Source organism: Leucopleurus acutus (assembly GCF_964270905.1).
Source record: "Leucopleurus acutus genome assembly, chromosome: 5".
NCBI lineage: Eukaryota > Metazoa > Chordata > Mammalia > Artiodactyla > Delphinidae > Leucopleurus > Leucopleurus acutus.
Genome location: NC_139147.1, coordinates 34,893,248 through 34,920,646, shown reverse-complemented (window position 1 = coordinate 34,920,646; position 27,399 = coordinate 34,893,248). Strand labels below are relative to the sequence as shown.

The following is a 27,399-nucleotide window of genomic DNA, read 5'->3' as shown; positions in this document are numbered from 1 at the left end:
GAATCCTTAATGAAGAAAGGAACTGTTGGAAATAAGAAAAGTTAGTTGTTTTGAGACTAATCAAATACAAGGACTATCTGTGAATAATCAATAAGATCTAATGAATGTGAAAAACACATATCATAGGAAACATATTAAACTGTGAGCACCGGAATGAACTTAGATACTGTTCTCATATTTTACACATGTTTTTGTCCATCTGTTAACCAAGTGAGTCTTTCATATTTTGGTGAACACAATTCCCATAGTCTTTTCAGTGAACTCCAACAAGTCACAGGAACAAATTTGGCTGTTTCTGCTTATAACTCTTGAAGTTTGTCAACCATATATAGACTTACCACTTAGTACACTTATTTTGTGTTTCATGTAATTGCTCAAACACACTACACTGAAATTTTCCTAAAACATATTTTAATTTATCATAATTTATAAGTAATATACAGATAAAACAAATTTCTTAGGCTAATGGGTAATGGGAATGTATTCTGAAAGAGAGATTCCTTTGCAAAAGGATCCATACCTTTAATATGTTTTAGCCTTATTACAGGTAATTCACATTCATAAATTGTATACTACCAAGCAAATATTTGCTTTTCTTAGACTAAGTGTTTTATATTGTTTATAAATGATCCTTCCTTATTTATGAAGAGAGAGCTTCTACTAGACTTACTTGAAGGATAATAATTTAAATTACACTAAACTTTGAAGGTAACAAATATTTGAAATTAAGGACATTGGTAGTTTTACTGGCCTAATTAGTTTAAAATAAGATTTTTATTTTCCTAGAAAAATAAATGATGAAATCAATATAGTTTAACTTTTAGCTCTGCGTTTCAATAGTGCCTGTGTTCTTGTGGGCTTGGGCTTGGGGCATGAGGGAAGGTAGACCTTCATATAAACATAAAATATATTCATATATATACACTCAGATATCATATGTAGTTTTTAAGTTGTTTAATTTTAACAGAAAAAAAATCTCTGAACATATTGCAAAAAAATACATATATCTTTCAGTTATATGTGTGAATCTCAAAATCTGACAAGATCCGAGTGTACAACTGACATTTAATATGAGGAATCGAAGCTCATTTTCTCATTTGCAAACCAGTGTAAACTTCCAGCTTATTTACCACTCTCAAAGCATCTGCCATCCTCTGGTCTCCTGTAAATTTATAGTTCTTTTACTTTTGTCTCTATTACCTTCACATTCAGTTGAGAAATTTTACTTTTGTCTTTCTATTACCTTCACATTCAGTTGAGAAATTTAGCTGAGTCTACCTCTGTAGGATTTCTTGAATATTATTATTTTCATTGGTAGCTCAGACCTGTGTTGCCTTTTGTCTAAATTACTGCTGTGGCATTTCCACCACACAAGACAGTAGTTTTCAAAGATAGCTTTGTATTGCCATCACAGAAATAGGGCTCTGTGCTTTTAAACAGCTCCTGATGATTTGGTGGGTGAATTTGGAATTCACTGGCCTCATAGAAATAGCATTGGGCCAGGGGTCAGGTGTTTTGGGTTATAGTTTAACCATTAGTAATTAGTTCACTGATTTTCTTTCTTGGTTCCTCAGTTTACTTATTCAATATATATACATATATATTTTATATGTACAACTAATGACTTCATTAAGATACATTTAAAGGATAAAAATGATCTAATGATGTAAATCATTATTATTTTTATCTTGTACTTGGCACTTTTTTAGCTGTTAATCCTAAAATCCTCAGTGTGGCGTTTCTATTTTCTTTATTAATCGAATAATTGTTGTTGTTTTAAACTTTCTTCTCTTCAGTGTGCCTGTTTTTTATTGGAGATTCATGTAATCCTCTAGAATCGGGTTTTATTACTCTCCTTGAATTTGTTTTTTCCACCTCTGGATATCTACTTTATTCCATTCACTTCCTAGAATGTCCCATTTTCTGTATTCTGCCTTTCCAAATCCATTTCCTTCTTCAAAATGGCTTAGAAGTTCCTTCCTTGTTGAAATAACATTATGATTGAACATCAATTTTCACATAGCCTCAGAACTTAATGTATGCTGTTTTTTTTATTATTCTCTGTTATCCTGTTCTCTCTGTGTCTCTATTTGTACATATGTGTAAACATATGTACCCATACACTCAATGTTGTTTTCATAATGAGCATCCTTGAGTTTGCAAGCAAGAAGGAAACTTCTAGATCATCCTTGTCCAATATTCTTGTTTTAGTTCAGAAAATTAAATTTTAAGGAAGTTACAGCTTGCCCAAGATTATGCATCTCTTCATGTTAGTAAGATCTGAGCCTACAAAATACCAGCTCCTTAATGCTTGTCGCAAAATAAATGATCTGTTACTTGCTTAAGGTATAAATAAGAAAACATTATCAAGAGAGATGCTTTTATTTGCAGTATTTTTCATGACTATGAATAGTCTTCCAGGGATACTATTGTTCTTTTATGAGATTAAATTTTTAGAGCATTTCAGTTTGAATTAAAAAATTATTATTTTGAGTGTTCAGTATATTAAAGGTACTATTTTAAGCATTTTATTTGCTTAACAGCTTGTTCTATTTTAACCCTTGCTTAACAGTCCTGTGAGGTATAGATACTATCATTATTCCCAGTTTTAGCTGAAGAAAGTGGATGTTGGCTAGATTAAGTATCTTGTTCGATGTCATAAATGACTGAAACAATAATCAAACTGTGAAGTTTACCTTCTATTTTATCCTCTGCGATATATTGACTTATGTTGAAGTTGGGAGAACTGTAGTTAATCAGCTCAATCAAACTTTATTTTAAATGTGTGGAAACTTGGTGATTTGGCCACATGCTGATTAATAGAAATAAACCATCTATTTTTAAATGTAATTACATAGAGATTAGATAAAATAAACATGGTAAATAGAATCCTGAATAAATAGGTGCCATGTTTTCAACTGTTTTTGCTTGCTTGCATTTTATATTTAAATGTATATGTGTATGTATTTAACCTAGAGCAGTTTTGCATTCTTTTTACAATATACTTGTCCAGAGAGTGATACCATTGCTTTATCAAGTTGAATTCATTTCTTGGATTCGATGCTGATGTCTCCCCTTTTGTCATTCGTGTATTTTCTTTGGTCATAATACAGCACAAATATTTCTTTTGCTTTGAGCTTTTTAATCCATTGATTAATTTTCTCTTTCTTAATTTAGAAACTAGATTATATTCTTATTTTTTTCCAAAAGATGCAATGCATTTTTAAAGATTTGATTTAATTTATAAAGTCAGTTTTGTAAACATTGTTTTCAATAGGAAGCTCCCAGGTACAGTATTTAATATTCATATTTTTAATAATCACTGCAGGAAATGGGTAGCATTCTGTCTCTAGGTTTTTTTTTTTTGAACAATACTAAATCTTATTTTCATATAATAATCAGAACCACAGTTTTTAGTAACCATAACATCTGTGGTCTCTGAATCTGTTTTTTTTCAAAATCTAAACATTGTGAGACTTCTGTCATATTTTTATTCTCCAGTTGAGAGATCCATAAAAGAGTTGGAGCAGCTTCCATTTTATTATTGTGGATCATGATATTTTTCATAGATTTTACTGTGCTCTTTAGGCAATTAAAATCATAAGGCTAAAATAAACACATAATTTAAGTTATTTTTCTAAAAATTATTTTATGTCAGTAACTCAATAAATTGTGTTTGAATATATGACTTATGTATCCAACTGGTACATTTGTGGCAGTGGAGTTATAGCTCCCTCTTTTGGAAAGCCGAGGCATGGCATTTTGATTAAGATAAATTATTCTTTACAGATTTTCAGTTTACATAATTTCTTGAGCATATAAATGTAAAAAGAACATTTTTCTTTGGAGTGGTTTTCCTTTGGAATTTTAGAACATTAATAAAAACATTAAACTTCCATATACATATGCACATATATATTTGTTGAGGCTTAAGAACTCAGTACAGGTCGTATGATATGAGTTGCAACCCAGGAAAACTTTATTTTGATATTTGAAATGCTTTCATTTTTATTTAAAGAAGAGTTATTTTTACTTTTCTTTGTAATTATTAAACATGATTTATAATGTATTTTAAAAAAACAGGACTTAAAACAATTAAGAAATATGGAAAGAAAACAGCAAAGTAGCATTTCTCAAAATAACAGCCTAGCTCTCCCTCCTACCATCCACTGTTTTAGTTTTTGTGAGTATTCTTCCTGATCTGTTTCTAGGCATTGATAGACTGTCTTTCTCCTTATCTCTCTGCCTCTCTGTATTCATATGCTATTTAAGAAAAAATAATAAAAATGTGATTATTCTATGCCTGCTGGTTCTTAATTTCCTTTTTTTCCCCCACTCAATATATCATGCAAATCTCAAAAAGTACATTATTGTTTGACTTACTTAAATAAACTCCATACTCATATAGACTGATATATACATAAGCTAGAAATTGATATTTGCTCTGACTAAGCATTCTACCTTGGCATAACTATTATAAAAAAAAGTAAAATCATATTAATGTACTTAATGGATATCACACAAATCTGTTTCTTTTTATAATGAAAGTAATTTTATAATAATTTTGTGCTTTCTTGAGATATTAAGATCAGGGTTCTGCCTTTACTACCATTGTTTAGAATAGCATTTTTGTTTTCTACCCTCTTGCTGTTTGCAGCTGAGCCTTAAAAATGCTCTAAATTTACCTGTAAATTGTTCAGTGGTGTTCAGTATCTTGCTGGACATGGTCTTAGATTTCATTGTGTAATCCTTTGTAACTTTGTCTACAGACTCTGAAGAAGTACTTTGGATTTAAAGATTTTCCGTTAATCATTACCATATCCCAAGATGACTATATAAATGTTATTTAAAAAAAGGTTTGCAAGAGTCAAAATAGGTTCTTTTACTTTAAAAAGTCTCATGTCTAACATCAATTTGATAGTTTTCATTTGTTTGTTTAATTTTCATAAATTACTTTTAGAACTTAATTATTTAATCAGCTTTCCTAAGAGGTTGAAAATACTACTTCAGCCTATGGAATCTAAATGGAGCTCATACAACAATACATGTTCATATATGTGTGTATATATAAATTTATATATTACTATTATGAAACATGGTTGTGAACTGCCTCTGAATTTAACTCTCAGAATAGGCTTTATTTCATATACAAATCAGAATTTAATGAAATAGTATGAATTGAAGAATATACAGGTAATGGCTTTTGTTGCCTTTGGAAGTAACAATGTCATTGACATATGCATATTTGTATTAAACTGGATTTTCTCTATCATTATGCTAAATATTGTTAGTTTATTATGGCAAATTAATTCTATTTCATTAATTTAAGAAGTCACATTTATGTGACTCTCAACAGTTATGCTGAGAGGTTTGAAGAGATGATAATAATGAAATAATAATCCATGATGTCTTGCACTGCTAATTAGTGGGTGATTTTTGCAAACCTCTGTTCATGCAAATATTTTCATCATTCTTACAAATGAATCTGTAAGTTAAACATGAAAGTACACCTTACTCACTTGTAAATCTTGAAACAAATAGGTAATTTTACTGTGGGTACTTCTAAAAAAATTTCTCATTTTATATTGGAGTGTAGTTGATTAACAATGTTGTGCTAGTTTCAGTTGTGCAGCAAAGTGATTCAGTATTATGTATGCCTGTATCTATTCTTTTTCAAATTCTTTTCCCATTTAGGTTATTACAGAGTACTGAGCAAAGTTCCTTGTGCTCTACAGTAGGTCCTTGTTGGTTATCTGTTTTAAATATAGAAGTGTGTACATGTCAATCCCAAACTTTAATAAGTATTTGGTTGATGATTAAAGCAGTTATAAGCTATTCTGTAGGCATGGTCTTTTCTTAGAGCAATGATAAGCTGTGTCATAAACAGTTGTTTCTCAGCTGAGCATCAATCCTTTCCATTTGTTCCTGAGACATGAACTCATTTTTAAATTAATAATTCTATCAAAAATAATTCTAACATCTGAAGAATTAATCCTGTAGGTGCTTTCTTTTTCTTTTCAAAGCTTTTTTTTTTTTTTTTTGGTCATTTTCGGCCCAGGTTTTGGCATACCTATAACTATTTGTTTTCACAGTGCTGGTACTTTTTAGACACATCTTAGGAGTTTTCTATTTTCACCCATCTAATCTTGAAATCTGGTCCATTCTCCTCCAGTTCTTTAGGCCTCCACTTTCCAGGTTCTACCTCCAACTTTTCCTTATATGAGCCTGCTTTTCCATTTCATTTTTCAAACTTACTTTGCCTCTGCAATATCTCATAATCCAAATTTGGTGTGTTCTTTTCAAATGATGTCCTACTTTAGGGCAAAGCATCTTTCTCGTATTTTTTATGATGAGTACTGCTTCAAATGCCACTTTAGTTTCAAATTATTCTCCACCCACCCCCAACATTTTCTTTATTTCCTCTGAGGATTCCTATGTATTGCCAACATCTGTTTCTTTTTGCATGATAATCATATCAACTCTGCTTATAAAATTTAAAATTTTAGTTTGAAACCAAATGTAGAATGAAAAGAATTTTCCCCAGGTAAACACTTTTTTTGTGGTTATTTCTCATGAAAAAGCTGATTCTGAATGTATATGTAATTATATATAGGGAAGTACAAATGGAAATTGAGCATGTGAGCTGATTAATTGTGGCATGTCAATCATCTTTTGAGTTTTCTACTGCTCATGCCTATGGAGATAATGCCATTTTGTTAGATTAAGCATCATTCAGGGTTCTTAGGCAAAAAAGATTGATCTCCATATGATTTAACTGAAGTACTAGTTTCTTCCTTCCAGATCTTGCATGGGTGCCTCTACTAGATGCAGAAACCTAGCTGCAAGGGAGTGTGTGAAAAATGTGACTTTAAACTTTCCATCCTTTCTATAATAGGAAGAAATGCCAGAAAGTGGTTTGACTGACTGAAGAGCCAATATCATCTACAACTTTGCAATAAAGATTATAAATGGAATTCCTAAGAACATAGTATTGAAAAGACAATCATCCAATTTTAGTAATGACATTTAAAGTAGCCATGATAAATATTGTTTTGCAAAAATGATTTATGTGATATATAGCATAGAAATTGTGAAATATTTTAAATGATGGGTTAAACTATAGGGTAAGATCAGAAACTTGAATAGATTCACCATACTCTTTTATGAGGCCTTCTTAAGTGCAGGGGAAAATTTTTGATAAGTAAATCAGTGAGGACATTCACGGGTGTACTCAGGACCACAAATGAATAAATTTTGAGCTAGCTTGGTTGCCTTTCATGATTGAAAGTTTACAGAATGATTGTTTGAGAATAATTAGGGAGATTAGACTAGGAAGAATGAAAGCAAATTATAAATTATTACTGTATAAGAAATAAATTAAAAATTCAAAGTAGAGATTGAGATAAATTTTATTGCAAAATATGCCTTGTCTTTTGCAAAGGTGTTTATTATTATCAAGGTTTAGAAAATACAGTCCCTGTAACTTTAATGTTAGTTTTCTTTCCTGCATGATAACTTTTTAAAACTAAAAATCTATTCTTTATTATTGGAGCACTGGTCCCTGTAGCTACTTTGTCTTTTGCTTTCTCAGGTCTAGCTTTTATCTCCTAAGCTACTAGACTGCAGCTCACAGAATCAGAATCAAGGGTGACAGGTAGGGTGGTGATAGTGGATAGAAATAGGACTTGGGCATCTTTATTTTAAAATATTCCTCAGGTGGTTCTCATTGCACATCCAGAGTTGAAAACTGCTGTCAAAGACACATATAAAAGTCTAATATTCTCTTTACTGAATTCAGGGGGAAATGTTCATATTCCAACCATGTCACAGTTCAGCGTATACAAATCAGTTTCTACAAGTGTTTAATTCCCTCTGTTAAGGTCACAAGGGAATGTATAATACATTTTAGAAAGATAACTATAAAACATATTCTTTTTCTCTTTCTGTTTTAGTGCTTATTGAAGTGAATCACAGGTATCTAGAAGATTAGACTGTCCATAAATATTGCACTCTTTATGTGAACATTGATTCTAGAAATACTTTAAATGTATTGGCAGACTCTCTTTCTTATATCCATGTACTGTGAAATATCTTGCATTTATTTTACAGTCTTCCTTTGTCCTTCAGTGTGGGCATAGTAGATTTTAAATATGATTATAAAATCTGGAGAATTGAACACTTTCATTTTTCTTTAGGAGTATTTTTTTTAACAAAAGTATTTCATGCTTTTTTCTTCTAAATTATGTAGGCATTAATTTTTTTTAAAAGAGAGCTTTTGTTTAGTATTTGATCTTTTAATGCTGTGCCAGAAAAAGGAAGAAAATTACATTTTGTGACTGTTAGATGGGTATTATTTTTGGTTATATTTAATAGAAGTATTTGCACTTTGGCCAAGTAATAATAATGAATTCAAATAATAATGAATAATGGTATGCCTACAGGACCTTTTTCTTGTGATAAAGTACACACTATATTATCTTTTATGATTTAAGTATTTACATTTAAGCTGAATTCTTTTATTGAGTAGCACAGTTAAGTGTGTGTTAAATGTCAATATGAATTTTAACCCTCTTCAATTTAAGGTTTGTTTTCTGTTTTTTCACTCTTCAGTCTGTTCATCTTAACATCTTTCAAATATGCCAATAAGCTATAAATTTCCCCAAGTGACTCAGTATGCCCCCGATTGGAAAAAAAAAAAGTCTCATGGATATATATATATATATATATATATGTGTGTGTGTGTGTGTGTGTGTGTGTGTGTGTGTGTGTGTGTGTGTGTGTGTCTGTATGTAACATATATACATACACATATATATTATATATAATATTTATTTTATGAAATATATATGTACATATTTGAAAACAGTGAACCATAGGTCACTGCACCTCAGCACATGGTTATTCTCTGAGCCTTATGCAGAAGTCAGGTGGGTAATTCCCTGACCTGTGTGCTTTATTGACTGCACTGTCAGAGAAGTTTCCCTGCTTCTCCAGAGAGCTTGTCACACTTGGAGATCACCAAGTTCATTTGCTGTTCTGTGCCTTCGCTATCTACGTAAGATGGAAATATCTATGTTTAATAATTTAAATACACTTCAGCTACGAAGGTTTAAAGTAAATAGCTCTATTGTGAAGACTCCTATTATTTACCACTACTTCTTCCCATCGTCACTGTCTATCAGTTAACAAGAAATTATCCAAATGCATATGTTGAGTTTCATATCTCACATGCAGTCATGTTCTATTTCCCATTATACTGTCTGCCTAATCAATTTCTCATATGATGTGTGTACTATGTGTTTCCTAATTCATACATACCTATTTGTAGTTCTTCCCCTAACACCACCTGCACCTGGAGAAATATGTGACGTTTGTGGAAGAAAAGAGTGATAGTGTTGCACTCTGTATTATGAAACCTTAATTTCTAAAGAATATTTAAGTGTAACTCTGAATTCTTTTCATTATTAACTGTTTTCTTTATTTAATAGTTGTCAATTATATTCTTAGAGATAATCTCAATGTATATTAAATATATAATTACATGTTTTCGCAAAAGATCTTATGATTTTTTAGAATTACATATTCTGTATCTAGTTCCTGGAATTTCTCTACATTTCCCTTAAGGGGTAAATTATTTCTCCCCCAGCCCTCACATTTTATATTTTACTTCATTGCAATGGCACTTAGAGTGATTGCTTAAGAATCATATTCTTTTTTTCAAATGATTCAATTTATCACCGTATAGACTTTTATAATTATACCTAATGAAATATTTTAAAGAGAGTTTTAACTCATCTTATGATAGTACCTCTCCCATCTAGCGCTTCTAAAAATACTTTTTAAGATTTTTTTTGTTGGTGTTATACCAGATCATAACTCTATTTACTTAATAGAATTCTAGCCTTCACTGCACATGGATGAGTCTCTTTGAAGCACACTTCTTCAGTAATGAAAACTCACTGATTTTTCCCCCTTTTCATAGCTTTTTTCTTTTATTACTATATTGATCTTCCAATATCTTGGAAGTTTAAATTCTATATTTTTATATCATGTGTAATTCATCTGTTTTCTCATCTAAGACACCTAATCAATCTTTACCTGATTACAACATTTCAGCATTGTTCCTATTCTTTTCACTTAGGAGTAGTTATTCTCACTTGCTCAGGGATATCATTTTCAATGCCTGCATCCTAAATCTCACATAATCCCTTTGGATTTTGTCTTTTTGTAGTGACCTCACTTTATAAGATTTTTGTTCAGGTAATGTACTTGAAATGAAGCAAACACTTTATCAGTTCTACTTAGTTGTTTCTTTATTTCGTTAAAGATTTTCCTCAGTCAAAAGACAGAAACAGAAAAAATATTATAGTTTTAATACTTCTTAACTAGACTAGAAGGTTGGGGAACTGGGATGGAACCCTATGGGAGTAATACTGCTTTTTATAGGTACAGGAGCATCTGTCTCTCTAAATCATTCTAAATAAGGACCTGCTTTTAGAAGAAGCAGCTACTGATCTTCATTTATTTCTTTTTGGCAATATTCTGCAGTTTTTTCTCTCCCTTGTGTAAGTATTACAGAAGTGAATGTTTATATCTCTGTAATTCTAATTGTTGTTAAATCAGGAGTAAAGTAGCCATGAGTACTATACCTCAAAATTAATCTCTTTTTATTCCATGCATTGGTGTCCTTTATGCAAAAGTTTGATATAATTTGGTATGATACTTTTTGTCATGTTACAAATTTATTTTTCATAGCTAGTATACTTAATCTTTTCTTGTAAGGAAAGTTTTTTTTCTTTAATTAGTGGCTTCGTTTTTGTTAGTGAAATCCTTTAACTCTTCCTAATCAAGCTGTTGTTATAGGATTTAACCTTGGAAAATTTCTTATTAAAGAAAAAAAAAAACCTGAATTGTGATGGCATGTTTTAAAATAAGAAATTTTATACAAAGCAAAAATAATGGGAGCCAGTGAAAATTCATCAATAGGTTATTTTTTTTTCATCAATAGGTTATTGCTTTTGAAGTTCAACTGATTTGTTTCTTTTCTTCATCAAGCTACTAGCAAGGATATTGCCTTTTCTTTCTCTTCTTTTGTATAGTGTCCAGTATCCAAAGAGCTTAGGGGGCTTAATCTAATCACTTAATCTCTTTTTCACTTCCCTCAATCCCTGAACGTTGTAGATGTAAAGGACATCACCAGGATGTGACAACTTTTTATGATAACTTTATATGCACATGGCTTGTGTCAGGTTGTTTATTTAATTGAAAATTATGAAGTAGATTATGAAACAAAGATGGAGACCTCCAAAATGTATGAACTTTAATATCTAGAAAAAATTAAATGAAATTTAAAAATTTTCAAGAGACAGAGTAATTTTATTTGGTTACTATAGCAGGCTCAATATCTAAATAATGGTAATGTCAATTATAGCTCATATATAACCCCAGTTTATATAATTTTACTGATCAATTATATGTAGTTTTAAGAAAGTATATCCACAAAGTGGTCATTCGTATATCAGGACCTTATTATTATTAGAAAACTGCCATGATACTTTTATTGGTTTCTTGGTTTTCTTTTCTCATTAATTGAAATACAAACTCAAGTTCACAATGAAATAGCCTTTTAATATCAGATAGTGTTTCTGATATTCCTAATTAGAAAATGCAGAATGAAAAATTAGTATTATTATTGACAACTGATCATCTATTTATTTAAATAGCACCATCTCTGTTTTTTAAAATTAATTTTTATTGGAATTTAGTTGTTTTGCAATGTTGTGTTAGTTTCTGCTGTGAAGCAAAGTGAGTCAGCTATATGTATACATATATCCCCTCTTTTTTGGATTTCCTTCCCATTTACGTCACCACAGAGCACTGCATATAGTTTCCTGTGCAATACAGTGGGTTCTCATTAGTTATCAATTTTATACATAGTAGTGTATATATGTCAATCCCATTCTCCCAGTTCATCCCACCTCCCTTTCCCCGCTGGTAGCCATACATCCATTCTCTACATCTGTGTCTATTTCTGCTTTGCAAATAAGTTCATCTGTATCGTTTTTCTAGATTCTACATATAAGTGATATTATACGATGTTTGTTTTTCTCTTTCTGACTTACTTCACTCTGTATGACAGTCTCCAGGTCTGTTCATGTCTCTGCAAATTGCACAAGTCTGTTCCTTTTTATGGCTGAGTAATATTCCGTTGTATATACGTACCACATCTTCTTTATCCATTCTTCTGCTGATGGACATCAGGTATTAGGTAGAAAAAATAGCTCCTTAGCTTCTCCTTATGGAAAATTTAGAACTTTTATTTGCATCATGTAAAGACTGACTCTTTTTTGTTCAACCCCTGAAAATAATTACGTGAGAGTAGGCTAGCAGTAAAAACTGCGTATTACAAATTCACTTTTTTGAAGGCCCTCCTATCAGTTCTGAAGCTCAGCAACGTTTATTCTGAATGAGTTTGCTTTTCCTGAGAATTGTCAAGGACTTACTTTGTTTATTGAAGGTCACTGAAATGCATTGGTATATGTTGGTCTACTTTTTGGGAGTAGGAAGTTAATAAGAGATAAAATGTGTTATTTAGACTACTCATTAAGATAACTTTTTCAACTCTTTCTGACACTGACAAGATTTAACTAAATTTAAGTACATTACATTTTATTCTTAGAAGAGTGATTGCCTCCATTTTTTTTCTTTATTTCTATATCGTTTCCTATGGTGGTTGCACAGATTTGGTGTCTTTTAAACAACAGAAATTTTTTCTGTTGCAGTTTTGGAAGCCAGAAGTTAAAAATCAGTATCACTGGGCTGAAATCAAGGTGTTGGCAGAAACATACTCCATCTGGGGAGAATCTGTTCCTTTCTATTTCCAGCTTCTGGTGGCTGCTGACATTCCTTGGCTAGTGTCTGCATCACTCCAGTCTTTGCCTCTTTGGTTACATTGCTTTTTTCTCTCCTGTCTATGTGTAGAATATCCCTCAGCCTCCTTCTTATAAGGATATATGTGATTGCCCTCCTGGAAAATCTGAACAATCTTTCCATTTTAAGGTCTTTACTTTAATTACATCTGCAAAGACCCATTTTTTGCTATATAAATTATCATTCACAGATTCTAGAGAAGTAGGATATGAACATACGAAATGAGAGGCCATTTTTCAGCCTCTCAAAATGATAAAGAGATTCTTTCTTAAGTAACCTTACTGAATCTTAAAATTGGCCCAAGCAAGGATAACAAACAAAACTGAAAAAAATTTATACTCGTACGTCCTATTTTTTTTTTTTAATTTTTAAAATTTTTTGGCTGTGCTGTGTCATGCGAGATCTTAGTTCCCCCTGCAGTGGAAGCATGGAGTCCTAACCACTGGACCACCAGCGAATTCCCTATGTCCTTTTGTTTTGTTTTGTTTTGTTTTTTGCGGTACGTGGGCCTCTCACTGCTGTGACCTCTCCCGTTGTGGAGCACAGGCTCTGGACGCGCAGTCTCAGTGGCCATGGCTCATGGGCCCAGCCGCTCCGCGGCATGTGGGATCTTCCCGGACCGGGGCACAAACCCGTGTCCCCTGCATCGGCAGGCGGACTCTCAACCTCTACGCCACCAGGGAAGCCCTATGTCCTAGTTTTTAACAAAGGTTAGTCATAAAATTTTAGTTGAATTAAAATGAGATTTAAGAACTTCTTTTTAAATTATATTAAGGTATTTTAAAGTTTTAATATTTATATCTATGCATTAAAAATAATGTTTATGCTATGTTAATTGTAAATATTAAAAGCACATATTTATTTCTTCAGGATTCTGGTCATTGGTAGAACCATCAGATTCTCCTCTGGAATATCACTTATTTTTCTACTTAATTATAAACTTGTGATTACTTTTTCTAATGCTCTGTTTTATTTTTGTCCCACTGACTTCTAAAAATTACTTAAAAGTATTATATGTTCTATACGTATGTATTTCTTTCTCTATATACACACACGTATTTTTTGTCACATTTTAAACACACACAACAGAATACTGATATTTAGCATTGCATGTTGGTATGACTGTACCCATTGTTTAAAAAATATGTATATAATATCAATTATATATTTTACATATTATATACTTATATACATATTACATCTAGTATCAGTTACGTTAGATATTATTATATAAATTAGAGGTAATTTAAAAGAGGAGGATATATCATTGCTTCATAAATTAGAAATCACTTTTATTGCTTATTTATTTTGACCTGTACCCTACTAAATAGTTATCTTTATTAATAATTTTTTTCCTTCATAGCATGTTGTTGTGATTTTGGTAGTATAATCTGGGCAAATCAAATTATATTTTTCAATATCTGTGCCTTTTCTCTTCGTCTTCTACACGTTCAGTCTTGAAACCCAGAGTTACATGCAATACCATTTTCCAGAGTATCCTACCACTTCTAACCAGCTGAACACATCCACTATTTTCATATAAAATTGTTGGCCACCTGAGGAGCATCTTATCTCAGTGATTTTTTGGTCCAAAGGAACAATAGTCTTTGACAAGAACCATTTCAAAAGATATTCCTAGATTGAATGAATATACACACACAAACACAATTTTTTAGGTCTTCACTATTTTACCAAACTGTTTCTTATATTGTATATTTGAGTTTTAAATGTCATTTTCTAAATAAAATTTGACTTCATACAGTTCACTAAGTCAATTTGACTTTTGCACAGGTAGAGGTTTATTTTATTCACTTCTTTATTTAATTTAATAATGTCTTTTGATGTTAACCTCCCATAAGTCAAAGAGATAATTTGGCTCATTAGAAAAGGAGCCTAATGACATTTTTACCATGTTATAAAATGTTATAATTATACAAATTATCAATTTGCCCTACAAAAGTTCATCATGATATTATTTTCATTAGTATATTTCTTTAAAGTGATTTTATATATATTTTTTATTGGAGTGATATGTGGTGATATTAATATACTTTTTAGTTTTTTTGGCTGCACGACTTGTGGGATCTGAGTTCCCTTGCCAGGTATTGAACCTGAGCCTTCAGCAGTGAAAGCATGGAGTCCTAACCACTGGACCACCAGGGAATTCCCTAATATACTTTTTAAAGTTTTATGTTTAACACTGTGTCAATATATTTAAAGTGTATGTATATACACACATATATATGGAACTTGGTAGCACAGGTCCACAAATATGTACACAATTGTATAATTCATCTATTTGCAATCCTTATCAGAATACTTATTTTTTTTCTGATTTATAGAAGCTCTACAAGTGAAATGAATTGATAACAATATAGAAAGATACAACTAGAAAATAAAAGCTATTAATAATTTCTCTATCCATAGGCAACCATTTGTATATATGTACATTAGGAAGATGCAATACATTCTTTTTTATAACTTGAAAGAATTTTCTTGCAACCTTCAATATAATTCAGTGGTATAATTTTTAACAAGCATACACTACTCAGTCATTCACTTTTTGCTAATAAAAGTAACACTAAGATTAATAGATAAGAATATAGTTCTTTGGGCACTTCTCTGATTATTTCTACAGGGCAAACATCTATAATTAGAATTGCTGAGTCATTGAGAATTACTTTTTTTTGAATTTTTGATCATATTGCCAAATTGCTATTTAGAATGTTCATACTATTTTATACTCATACTAGTAGTGTATGAGACTTTCAGTTTGCTAGTACCAAGTGAATTCTTCTACCCATCAGCTATTAGACTTACTATCATTGAAAGATCAATCAAGCTAGAGCTTTCTTTTCAATTTGCTATATAACATGTTCTATTTTGAGGTTGTAAATTAAATGATATAAAGTTTTATCTAAAAAATCTGAATCTGAACTCAAGAGAGCACAAATTCAGTAAGTACACTCATCTCTCCCCTTTCTCCCCCCTAAAACGTTTCAGGAGCAAAATTTAGTCCAGAAGGTTATATTTTTTACTCATTGGAAGGTCTCTCAATTTTGGGTTATTTAGATTTACTATAATACTCTTATTTGTTATCACAGCAACTTAGGAACAGTAAATCAAAGATGAGGTAAGGTGGGTACTGTTGGCAAGTGTGTTTATTAGTAAAATCTAAACTGCTATAGCAAAAATACATTCAAAATTCAGGAGCCTAAAGAATAGAGAAGTGAATTTACCGTTTATGTAATGATTACAGTGAAGTGTTCTAGATGTGGTGGGAAGCTTTGTTTTACGTATCATTCAAGGATCCAGGCTCTGATTTTATTGCTAAGAAAAAAGGAAGGAATTAGATAATTAAAAGTTTCCACCCCAAGAAGCAAAATTAATAAAAATGATGAACAAAAATGTCTAATATAAAACCCTAATAGAAATGAAGAAATAGAACTTTTGGTAACAAAAATATTGAAGTCATTCAAAATGAGTAAGTCATCCATTGTCAGGTGTAGGATTTGATTTTGCCGTACCTTCAAGCTCATAAGTTAACCTGATACTGTTTCGTGGATTCTGGCTGAAAACACAGGACTCCTGAGTCAGAGATAAATGACTTTATTACTCATGGCACAGGATGTGCATCATACTTGCATTAGTTCCCCTTGCTTTCTAAGTCTTATAGGGGTGACACTATAGGGTCTAGATGGATGCTATGCACACAGCTAGTTTGCCTCATAGGTGAGGAGTATTTACCTTGGGGAATGATTTCTTTTATAGCAAGCAGTAAGGAAAGCTGTCCATTGTCTTCAAGGGAGACATTATCTCATTCCTCAGGGTTGCTTGCTACAATCACAACTCTGAGAAATGGCCTCTGTCATCAATAGGACCTTATATTCTTGCTGTACCCAGCAAAACATGTAGGAGTGAGAAAGACCCAAAGAAGGACTGTTCCGTCCAACTTCCATCACTCAGTACCCTCTGAAGACATTCATGTGTACAGCAAGATAAATAAGTTAATGTTCCAAAGAATGTGGAAATTATATTCAGCATAAGGAAATTCTTCATGTTCTTTGCTTAAAGTTTCAAATATTCTCTCTGCCAGCAGACACCTTGAAAAATACTTATTGGTTCATGATCATCCTTTGGAGGGGTTGTAGAGCCATTTGCAAAAAAGAGAAAAGATAGGTGGATGGATTAGGCAGGGTGCTATCCATTGAAAACTGATTTCTGGTATTTTATTTCCCCATTACCTGTCCTGGGTTAATGAGTGAATAAAAAGCCTTTTCTCAAATATATCACTGTGTGTATTATACTAGAAAGTTATGTGACTTAAGGGACATATTTTGGGGGATAAAATACTCCGGGACTGGGTTGATCCTACTCATTCATGTTTTGTGATTACTATTTGAATAATAGAAACACTTAGTTGTGATGGGCTTTAATAAGTGGGAGGCACAACTAAGGAGATAGAATTGAGCTCATGTAAGTTAGATGTTCCTTTTCACCACTCACCTTTCCCCTCCTCCTTAAATCATGATTTATTCTTTTTCTGTATATGAAGGAAGTGCCATTAAAGCCTGTTAAGAAAAAGGAAGTATCAGAAGCTCTGCTTAGCTTTTGGTTCTGCCAGTTGGTGACTTTGGGACTTCTGGCTACTCACTTAATATTTGGGTTATAAAGATTCTCTGGGGGCTTCCCTGGTGGCTCAGTGGTTGAGAGTCCGCCTGCCGATGCAGGGCCCGGTCCGGGAAGATCCCACATGCCGCGGAGCGGCTGGGCCCATGAGCCATGGCCGCTGAGCCTGCGCATCCGGAGCCTGTGCTCCGCAGAGCGAGAGGCCACAGCAGTGAGAGGCCCGTGTACAGCAAAAAAAAAAAAAAAAGATTCTCTGGAATCAAGTGAGATATGACTATGAAATTCCTTTCTAAACTATAAAACATTCTACAAATATTTAATGACCAAGAATTATGCATACCTGAGCTTTTCTCTATTAAAGGAGACCAAAGAATATATTCTTTCTCAATGCTGAGAGCATATTGATCATTCAGCATTCAGATCAGCTACTGATCTGAACATTTTTTGTCACACTCTACCTACTCTTAGAAGGTTTAATTAATTAAAAAAAAACCTTTAAAAAGCTATACCTGGAAGCTCTGTTCACTATTTAACCATGCTGATAAATTCAAAGCCCTCTATTCAGTACTAAGTCTAAACTGGTGGATTCCGTAAAAGTTGCCTTTGCATTTTTTTTTTTTTTTTTTTTTTTTTTTGCTGTACGCGGGTCTCTCACTGTCGTGGCCTCTCTCCCGCTGCGGAGCACAGGCTCCGGACGCGCAGGCTCAGCGGCCATGGCTCACGGGCCCAGCCGCTCTACAGCATGTGGGATCTTCCCGGATCGGGGCACGAACCCGTGTCCCCTGCATCGGCAGGCGGACTGTCAACCACTGTGCCACCAGGGAAGCCCTGCATTTTTATTTTTTATACTGATAGCAATAGTGATACTATTGGCAAATATAGGAGCAAATGGTTAAAAAGGAAAATGTTTGGTTTCATATGGTAAAGCATACTTGGAATAAGGTGTAGAAGAAATTGAGAAGTGGAAAATGTTTGTAGGGTAGTGTGTGTGTTTGTGTGTATTATAATACAATTATTAGTCAAAACCCATGTTATCATTAATTGCTATGAAAAGGAAAAGGAACAGATGGTGATATAACTCATGACTTTTAAAAAAATATACCAGGATCAGTTCCTTCTGTTGATTGATTTATTGACGGTAGCTTCCAATAATATTCATGTCTTTTTCCTATCTACTGTATGCTTACTTTAATTAACTACTATAATGGTTGGTTGGCAATGATGAAAATTGCCAGAGAATCATAAAATATTCAAGCTGGAAATGACTTTAGGGATCATATACCATGTCAGATGAGGAGAGCAAGGTCCATAGAATTTAAACATCCTTAAGGTCACACATCTGGAAGGCAGTTTCGGTTCTTAAGATCATTCCTCCTTTTCTTACTTGTCACAGTGCTCATAGAGTATCATGCGTTATCTTAGAGTTTTGAAAGTATTTTAAGGCAATAATATCTTGTTCTCTTTTTAGGTTGTTATTAGGAGTAAAAGTGGAGAGATCTTGTATCGTATTTCACCGTGGGCGAAGTATGTGACTCGTGACAGTGATAATGTGAATTATGATTGGATACACTGGGATCCAGAACACCCATATAAAGTGAGAACAACAACTCTTTAAATAAATGCATGTTCCAATATTTCTAGGAAAATTAATTTTTACTTTTATAACTTTTATTGTAATGTTCAACTTCTCTCTTCACCACCGGTTTAGTATTTTACATCATAATGTACTCATTTGCTATATATATATATATGTCCATCATCTGTAGCCAATAAAATATAAAAGTGAGTTTTTGTTTTATCGTGTGTTTCTGAAATTGTGGGTGGGGGAAGAACACTAAATCTCTATGTACTGACCTATAAGGGATACTGATTTTTAAAAATTTTAACTACAATTTCTGATTAATCAAAGACTCTCTAGTGGTGTACTATTTCTCACTGTCATGGACTTGAAGCAGGATCAGTGTCCTTAGGAACAACGAATAGTCAAGACATCTCATGAATGTATTAATCAGGGTAATTTTTTAAGCCTGTCTTATTGATAAGAGTTATAGGTATCTTGGAGCTCACTTTTCTGTCCTTTAAGTTATCGAAGCTTGTTGATAAATGCTTTGCATTTAATAATTATGTATGCATTTCACAGTTCTTATGTTTTCTCTAAGGCTTAGGCTCAAAATACATCTTCACTCAGTGATAAGGCATGAGCCATCGCATGACTACTCTTTTCAAATAGGTCTATTACCATGATCCTAAAAAGGATTTTTTTTTCAAAAGAAAGTTTAATGGAGGCAGCCAGTGCCTTTTATACGTGAAAGTAGTTTCAAAGTGTTTGACTGAGTTAATTCATCATTTCATTTAACATGCTTAATCTGTTAGTGTCATACCTGCATTTTTGGCTTAATTCTATATGTAATTTTAATATTCTGTAGTTTAAGCATTCCAAACCAAAGAAGCCAAGAGGTCTACGAATTTATGAATCTCATGTGGGAATTTCTTCCTATGAAGGAAAAATAGCTTCTTATAAACATTTTACATGCAATATACTACCAAGAATCAAAGACCTTGGTAAGTAATAACTCTGATTTTTATTCAGATAAAATTTTAATGAGTCTGTTCTCTTACTAGAGAAGCTAATTACAAGTGTCTCTTTTATTGTGTTAAGAGATTAAATATGTAATAGAAATGCATGTTATTTTAGGCTTCTCAAATTGCCCTGTAATAGTGATAGCATAGAAAAAAGAAATGGAATAAGATAGAACATAAGAATTCAAGATATTATTTCAATTTTAATGTGAAATGATGGCTTCCAAAATTATAGATAAATATGTAAGCATAATTACTTTTCTACAGGAGAGTTTTGTTTTGTTTTTTTTTTGCGGTACACGGACCTCTCACTGTTGTGGCCTCTCCAGTTGTGGAGCACAGGCTCCGGACATGCAGGCTCAGGGGCCATGGCTCACGGGCCCAGCCGCTCCGCGGCATGTGGGATCTTCCCAGACCGGGGCACGAACGCGTGTCCCCTGCATCGGCAGGCGGACTCTCAACCACTGCACCACCAGGGAAGCCCTACAGGAGAGAATTCTTATCAATTTAAGTGGTCATTGGTTATAGCCTGTTCATTTTAGTCTGTTAGGGAAAAAAATCTTACATTTGTAAGGTGACTAGAACTCATTTTGTTCCAGAGTCATTGTATATATACTCCTGTCTAGATGACTTATTAGACAGATATTTGTGGTGCATCTTTCTGTGAGTCACATTGGTCTAGGTGTTTGTATTGGACTCTAATGACACAAACCCTGTCTTCATGGGAACAAGCAGGAGAGTGAATAGTGTACTGCTGAATTATTGATTCAGAATGCTTTAGATCTGTTATTTTCTTTTTATAGGTAATGCTTTTTATCATTTCTCAGCATATTAGCACCTGCTACAGTGGTTAGGCAGGAAGATAAACTACATTTAATTAGTCTGCTTCTGGTAGGCAGTCCACATTTTGGCTAGAGGAAAAGTTTCTCATGGTTGAAATTTTTAGTTTTATAGGGATCTTGATTACCTGAGATGGTGAGGTCAGTTTCCAGAAACCAAAATTAATTAAATGTTTGGATAATTTAATATAAATTATATTTAATAAATATATTAATATTGTTATACTTGAGATGGTCTCTCATTTCATACTGTAATAAATTGTTTATGACCTGGATCTTGCAGAAGTTTCAGCAGAACAAGGATTTTCTTATTCATCTTTGTGTTTGAATTACCTAGCCCAGTACTCTGACCATAAGTAAGTTTAGGAATGGTTAATGACATAAAATGTATAATAAAAGCTATAAATTGTTACTTGGTCAGAAGAATAATATTGATTACATAATAGAGAAATAAACTACAAACTCTGTATTTTGTGGCTAAGTATTATACTTGGTTTATATTATTGAGCAGTAGTTTATATACATATTTCTACCAGGCCTGATAGAGTTAATTTGTTTCTTTTTTTAATAGTAAAGCCAACAGTAATAACTTTTCAACAGATTCTGAATCATGGAGTTTATGTTATCCTTTAAACTTACGAATCCTCAGTTCTGAACGTGAATCGTAATTGTTCCAATATTAATTATGTACTAAAATATGTGCACAAGAAGTTATATTGACATGAATTAGACTTTGAGAACAGAATAGGAATATTTTCTTTGCATGTTGCAGAAGGCAATTAAATCATATTTGAAAATTTTACTGTATTTTACTTTGAAGAAAATGATTTCTTTAGTTTTTTAAAAGACCAAAGTTTCTTCTACTCTGATTATTTGCTTACATTAAAAACACATTAATAAATATATTTGTGTTAAGGATTTTTAAAAATACATACCTATCTTTTTGAGTCAGTTCATTTGAGTCAATTTATTTAGTGTTAAAGCAAAACATTTTCAGATAGAGAAAGGAAGGATGTATGTGGGTGTACGTGTGTGTGTGTATATACATGTGTGTGTGTGTGCACGCACGCACACATGTGTGCCCATGAATGACTGTGGAGTAATTTTATAGGTCCTAGAAACAGTGGAAAATGGAAGCATTAATGCTGGCTTTATAAAAGCTACCTTGTAGAAAAATGGATTCAGTGGTATGGTATATCTTATGTTAGAAAAAAGAGAAATATAAAGAAAAAGGTGAAATAAAAAGTACATGGCCTGCAATCAGTTACTTTTATTTGGCTTTCACAATCTTCGATATGAATATTACAAGTGCAACTGAAGTTTAGCATATGCAGATTGCCATCTTTAATATTCTAAAGCCAAATTAAGTATATTTGCATATCACTTATTACTTATTAAAATGAAGATGTTTCAAATAGCTAGACTATAACCCTCAAGAACTAACTGTCTGATTTTTTGTTAGAAGGTCAGACAAGCAAAGATGTTAAAGTAGTAGAACTTTTCAAAATGACCAAATCTTCTAGATTATATGTAAAATGTAATGCCTTTTGAACAGGGTCTGTGTTTATATATTGTTTTCATTACTTTTTAAAAATGTGGCTCTTAATCTCTATTTGACCTTTGCTTATACAGGATACAATTGCATTCAGATGATGGCGATCATGGAACATGCTTACTATGCCAGTTTTGGTTACCAAATCACAAGCTTCTTTGCAGCTTCAAGGTAAAATGAAAGAAATTATATCCATTCTTGTTTGAACAAAACATTTAAAAAATGAAATGAATTTCTATATTTTGTGTGATGTCTTATAACCTATTTTAGGGTTAACAGAGCTAATAGAAGCTGAGCATTTTCTTTTATTAAGATCATAGACTCTCATCTCATCAAGCCTTAGAGCCTGGCCTGATTTAACATTGCTTTTCACAAAATGATTTCTGGTACAGAATATCCAGTTAGCCTGCTGAAATTGTGATATGTTCGGAGGCCTAAGCTTCAGTCAGAAAATCCTGACTTATGGAAGCCATTATTGCTAGGGCTCATATCCTTTTCTGGAAAGAGATTGACTTATATAGGAAGGTAACTGAGGAGACCCTTGGTGGGATATATACTACCCACGGAAGGACTGTCCTTCTTCCCAGGGTGAAATCCAAGGAATATTGCTCTCTGGGCAGAAAGACATCAAGGGGTCCTATGCAGAGAGGTACTGACCCGAATAACCATAAGTTGAACAAGTCCAACATTGTCTCTGCCACATGGAGCTTACAGGGTGGTGGCATACAGACATAAATCCAATAATCATACATATTATGATTTCCACATGTAATAAAAGCTAAGAAGAAGATGGCAGATTTCTCCAATAACATAGAATCAGGGGTCTAATCAGTTTAGATTAGATCTGAACTGATGTTACAACTGAGATCTAAAACATGATTAAGAGATAAACAGTTTTCAAATCTAAAAAAAAGTTACCTGGGGGGAGAAGTGAAGTGGGAGTAGGTAGATAGCATTCCAGACATACAGAAAAGATACTGGTCCCTTCACCTGTTTCTCTTCATAGGACTTCTCCTTGAACGAGTTATCTGTCCTTGCTGTCTCTAATTCCTCCACTCCTCTTCTTTCTTGAACTCATTCCAAGTACACGCTCCACCACTTTGCTGAAACTGCTCCTGTCTAGGATACTGTTGCCCTCTGCATTGTAAAGTCAGTCATCAGTTCTTAGCTTACTTGTCAGCAGCATTTGGCACAATTGATTACCCCTACCTTCTTGCAACTTTTTTCTTCTCTTGGCTTTCAGAATATTAAACTTTCCTATTGTTTTTCTCACATGTTTTGTTGCTTCTTCTTTACTTCGTTTGCTCTTTCTCACCAATAAAGATGGGCCATTCCAGTGTTCAGCCCTTGGCTTCATTCCTTCCTATATCTATATGAAGGACCTTTAAGATCTCATCCATTCTGATGACTCAAATACACTTTATTTTATTTTGAATTTTATTTTATTTATTTTTTTATACAGCAGGTTCTTATTAGTTATCCATTTTATACATATTAGTGTATATATGTCAATCCCAATTGCCCAATTAATCACACCACCCCGATGGCTGCTTTCCCCCCTTGGTGTCCATACGTTTGTTCTCTACATCTGTGTCTCAATATCTGTCCTGCAAACCAGTTCATCTGTACCATTTTTTAAGTTCCATGTGTGTGCGTTAATATACTATATTTGTTTTTCTCTTTCTGACTTACTTCACTATGTATGACAGTCTCTAGATGCATCCACGTCTCTACAAATGACCCAATTTCATTCCTTTTTATGGCTGAGTAATATTCCATTGTATATATGTACCACATCTTCTTTATCCATTCGTCTGTCGATGGGCATTTAGGTTGCTTCCATGACGTGGCTATTGTAAATAGTGCTGCAATGAACATTGGGGTGCATGTGTCTTTTTGAATTATGGTTTTCTCTGGATATATGCCCAGTAGTGGGATTGCTGGGTCATATGGTAATTCTATTTTTTGTTTTTTAAGGAACCTCCATACTGTTCTCCATAGTGGTTGTATCAAGTTACATTCCCACCAACAGTGCAAGAGGGTTCCCTTTTCTCCACACCCTCTCCAGCATTTGTTGTTTGTAGATTTTCTGATGATGCCCATTCTAACTGGTGTGAGGTGATACCTCATTGTAGTTTTGATTTGCATGTCTCTAATGATTCATGATGTTGAGCAGCTTTTCATGTGCTTCTTGGCCATCTGTATGTCTTCTTTGAAGAAATGTCTATTTAGGTCTTCTGCCCATTTTTGGATTGGGTTGTTTGTTTTTTTAATACTTAGCTGCATGAGCTGTTTATATATTTTGGAGATTAAATGTTTGTCTGTTGATTCGTTTGCAAATATTTTCTCCCATTCTGAGGGTTGTCTTTTCATCTTGTTTATAGTTTCCTTTGCTGTGCAAAAGCTTTTAACTTTCATTATGTCCCATTTGTTTATTTTTGTTTTTATTTCCATTACTCTAGGAGGTGGATCAAAAAAGATCTTGCTGTGATTTATGTGAAAGACTGTTCTTCCTATGTTTTCCTCTAAGAGTTTTATAGTGTCTGGTTTTACATTTAGGTCTCTAATCCATTTTTTTTTTTTAACGTCTTTATTGGGGTATAATTGCTTTACAATGGTGTGTTAGTTTCTGCTTTATAACAAAGTGAATCAGTCATACATAAACATATGTTCCCATATGTCTTCCCTGTTGCATCTCCCTCCCTCCCACCCTCCCTATCCCACCCCTCCAGGCTGTCACAAAGCACCGAGCCAATATCCCTGTGCCATGCGGCTGCTTCCCACTAGCTATCTACCTTACTACGTTTGTTAGTGTGTATATGCCCATGACTCTCTCTCGCCCTGTCACAGCTCACCCTTCTCCCTCCCCATAACCTCAAGTCCGTTCTCTAGGAGGTCTGCGTCTTTATTCCTGCTTTACCCCTAGGTTCTTCATGACATTTTTTTTCTTAAATTCCATATATATGTGTTAGCATACGGTATTTGTCTTTTTCTTTCTGACTTACTTCACCCTGTATGACAGACTCTAGGTCTATCCACCTCATTACAAATAGCTCAATTTCGTTTCTTTTTATGGCTGAGTAATATTCCATTGTATATATGTGCCACATCTTCTTTATCCATTCATCCGATGACGGGCACTTAGGTTGTTTCCATCTCCGGGCTATTGTAAATAGAGCTGCAATGAACATTTTGGTACATGACTCTTTTTGAATTTTGGTTTTCTCAGGTTATATGCCCAGTAGTGGGATTGCTGGGTCATATGGTAGTTCTATTTGTAGTTTTTTAAGGAACCTCCATACTGTTCTCCATAGTGGCTGAACCAATTCACATTCCCACCAGCAGTGCAAGAGTGTTCCCTTTTCTCCACACCCTCTCCAGCATTTATTGTTTGTAGATTTTTTGATGATGGCCATTCTGACTGGTGTGAGATGATATCTCATTGTAGTTTTGATTTGCATTTCTCTAATGATTAATGATGTTGAGCATTCTTTCATGTGTTTGTTGGCAGTCTGTATATCTTCTTTGGAGAAATGTCTATTTAGGTCTTCTGCCCATTTTTGGATTGGGTTGTTTGTTTTCTTGTTATTGAGCTGCATGAGCTGCTTGTAAATTTTGGAGATTAATCCTTTGTCGGTTGCTTCATTTGCAAATATTTTCTCCCATTCTGAGGGTTGTCTTTTGGTCCTGTTTATGGTTTCCTTTGCTGTGCAAAAGCTTTGAAGTTTCATTAGGTCCCATTTGTTTATTTTTGTTTTTATTTCCATTACTCTAGGAGGTGGGTCAGAAAGGATCTTGCTGTGATTTATGTCATAGAGTGTTCTGCCTATGTTTTCCTCTAAGAGTTTGATAGTTTCTGGCCTTACATTTAGGTCTTTAATCCATTTTGAGCTTATTTTTGTGTATGGTGTTAGGGAGTGATCTAATCTCATACTTTTACATGTACCTGTCCAGTTTTCCCAGCACCACTTATTGAAGAGGCCGTCCTTTCTCCATTGTACATTACTGCCACCTTTATCAAAGATAAGGTGTCCATATGTGCATGGGTTTATCTCTGGGCTTTCTATCCTGTTCCATTGATCTATCTTTCTGTTTTTGTGCCAGTACCATACCGTCTTGATAACTGTAGCTTTGTAGTATAGTCTGAAGTCAGGGAGCCTGATTCCTCCAGTTCCTTCTTTCGTTCTCAAGATTGCTTTGGCTATTCGGGGTCTTTTGTGTTTCCATACAAATTGCAAAATTTTTTGTTCTAGTTCTGTGAAAAATGCCAGTGGTAGTTTGATAGGGATTGCATTGAATCTATAGATTGCTTTGGGTAGTAGAGTCATTTTCACAATGTTGATTCTTCCAATCCAAGAACATGGTATATCTCTCCATCTATTTGTATCATCTTTAATTTCTTTCATCAGTGTCTTATAATTTTCTGCATACAGGTCTTTTGTCTCCTTAGGTAGGTTTATTCCTAGATATTTTATTCTTTTTGTTGCAATGGTAAATGGGAGTGTTTTCTTGATTTCACTTTCAGATTTTTCATCATTAGTATATAGGAATGCCAGAGATTTCTGTGCATTAATTTTGTATCCTGCCACTTTACCAAATTCATTGATTAGCTCTAGTAGTTTTCTGGTAGCATCTTTAGGGTTCTCTATGTATAGGATCATGTCATCTGCAAACAGTGACAGCTTTACTTCTTCTTTTCCGATTTGGATTCCTTTTATTTCCTTTTCTTCTCTGATTGCTGTGGCTAAAACTTCCAAAACTATGTTGAATAATAGTGGTGAGAGTGGGCAACCTTGTCTTGTTCCTGATCTTAGTGGAAATGCTTTCAGTTTTTCACCATTGAGGATGATGTTTGCTGTGGGCTTGTCA

At 33.4% G+C, this 27,399-nt stretch overlaps 1 protein-coding gene across 1 annotated transcript in view; it reads left to right on the top strand.

Annotated features, from left to right (window-relative positions):
• The window catches only part of GBE1 (1,4-alpha-glucan branching enzyme 1), a 297,767-nt gene that overhangs the window by 119,926 nt on the left and 150,442 nt on the right, over positions 1-27,399 (top strand). The window contains exons 4-6 of the mRNA XM_082840201.1: positions 19,028-19,153; positions 19,986-20,121; positions 22,611-22,701. Of these exons, the coding sequence (XP_082696327.1) occupies positions 19,028-19,153; positions 19,986-20,121; positions 22,611-22,701 (353 nt within the window). The remainder of the gene's footprint in view (positions 1-19,027; positions 19,154-19,985; positions 20,122-22,610; positions 22,702-27,399) is intronic.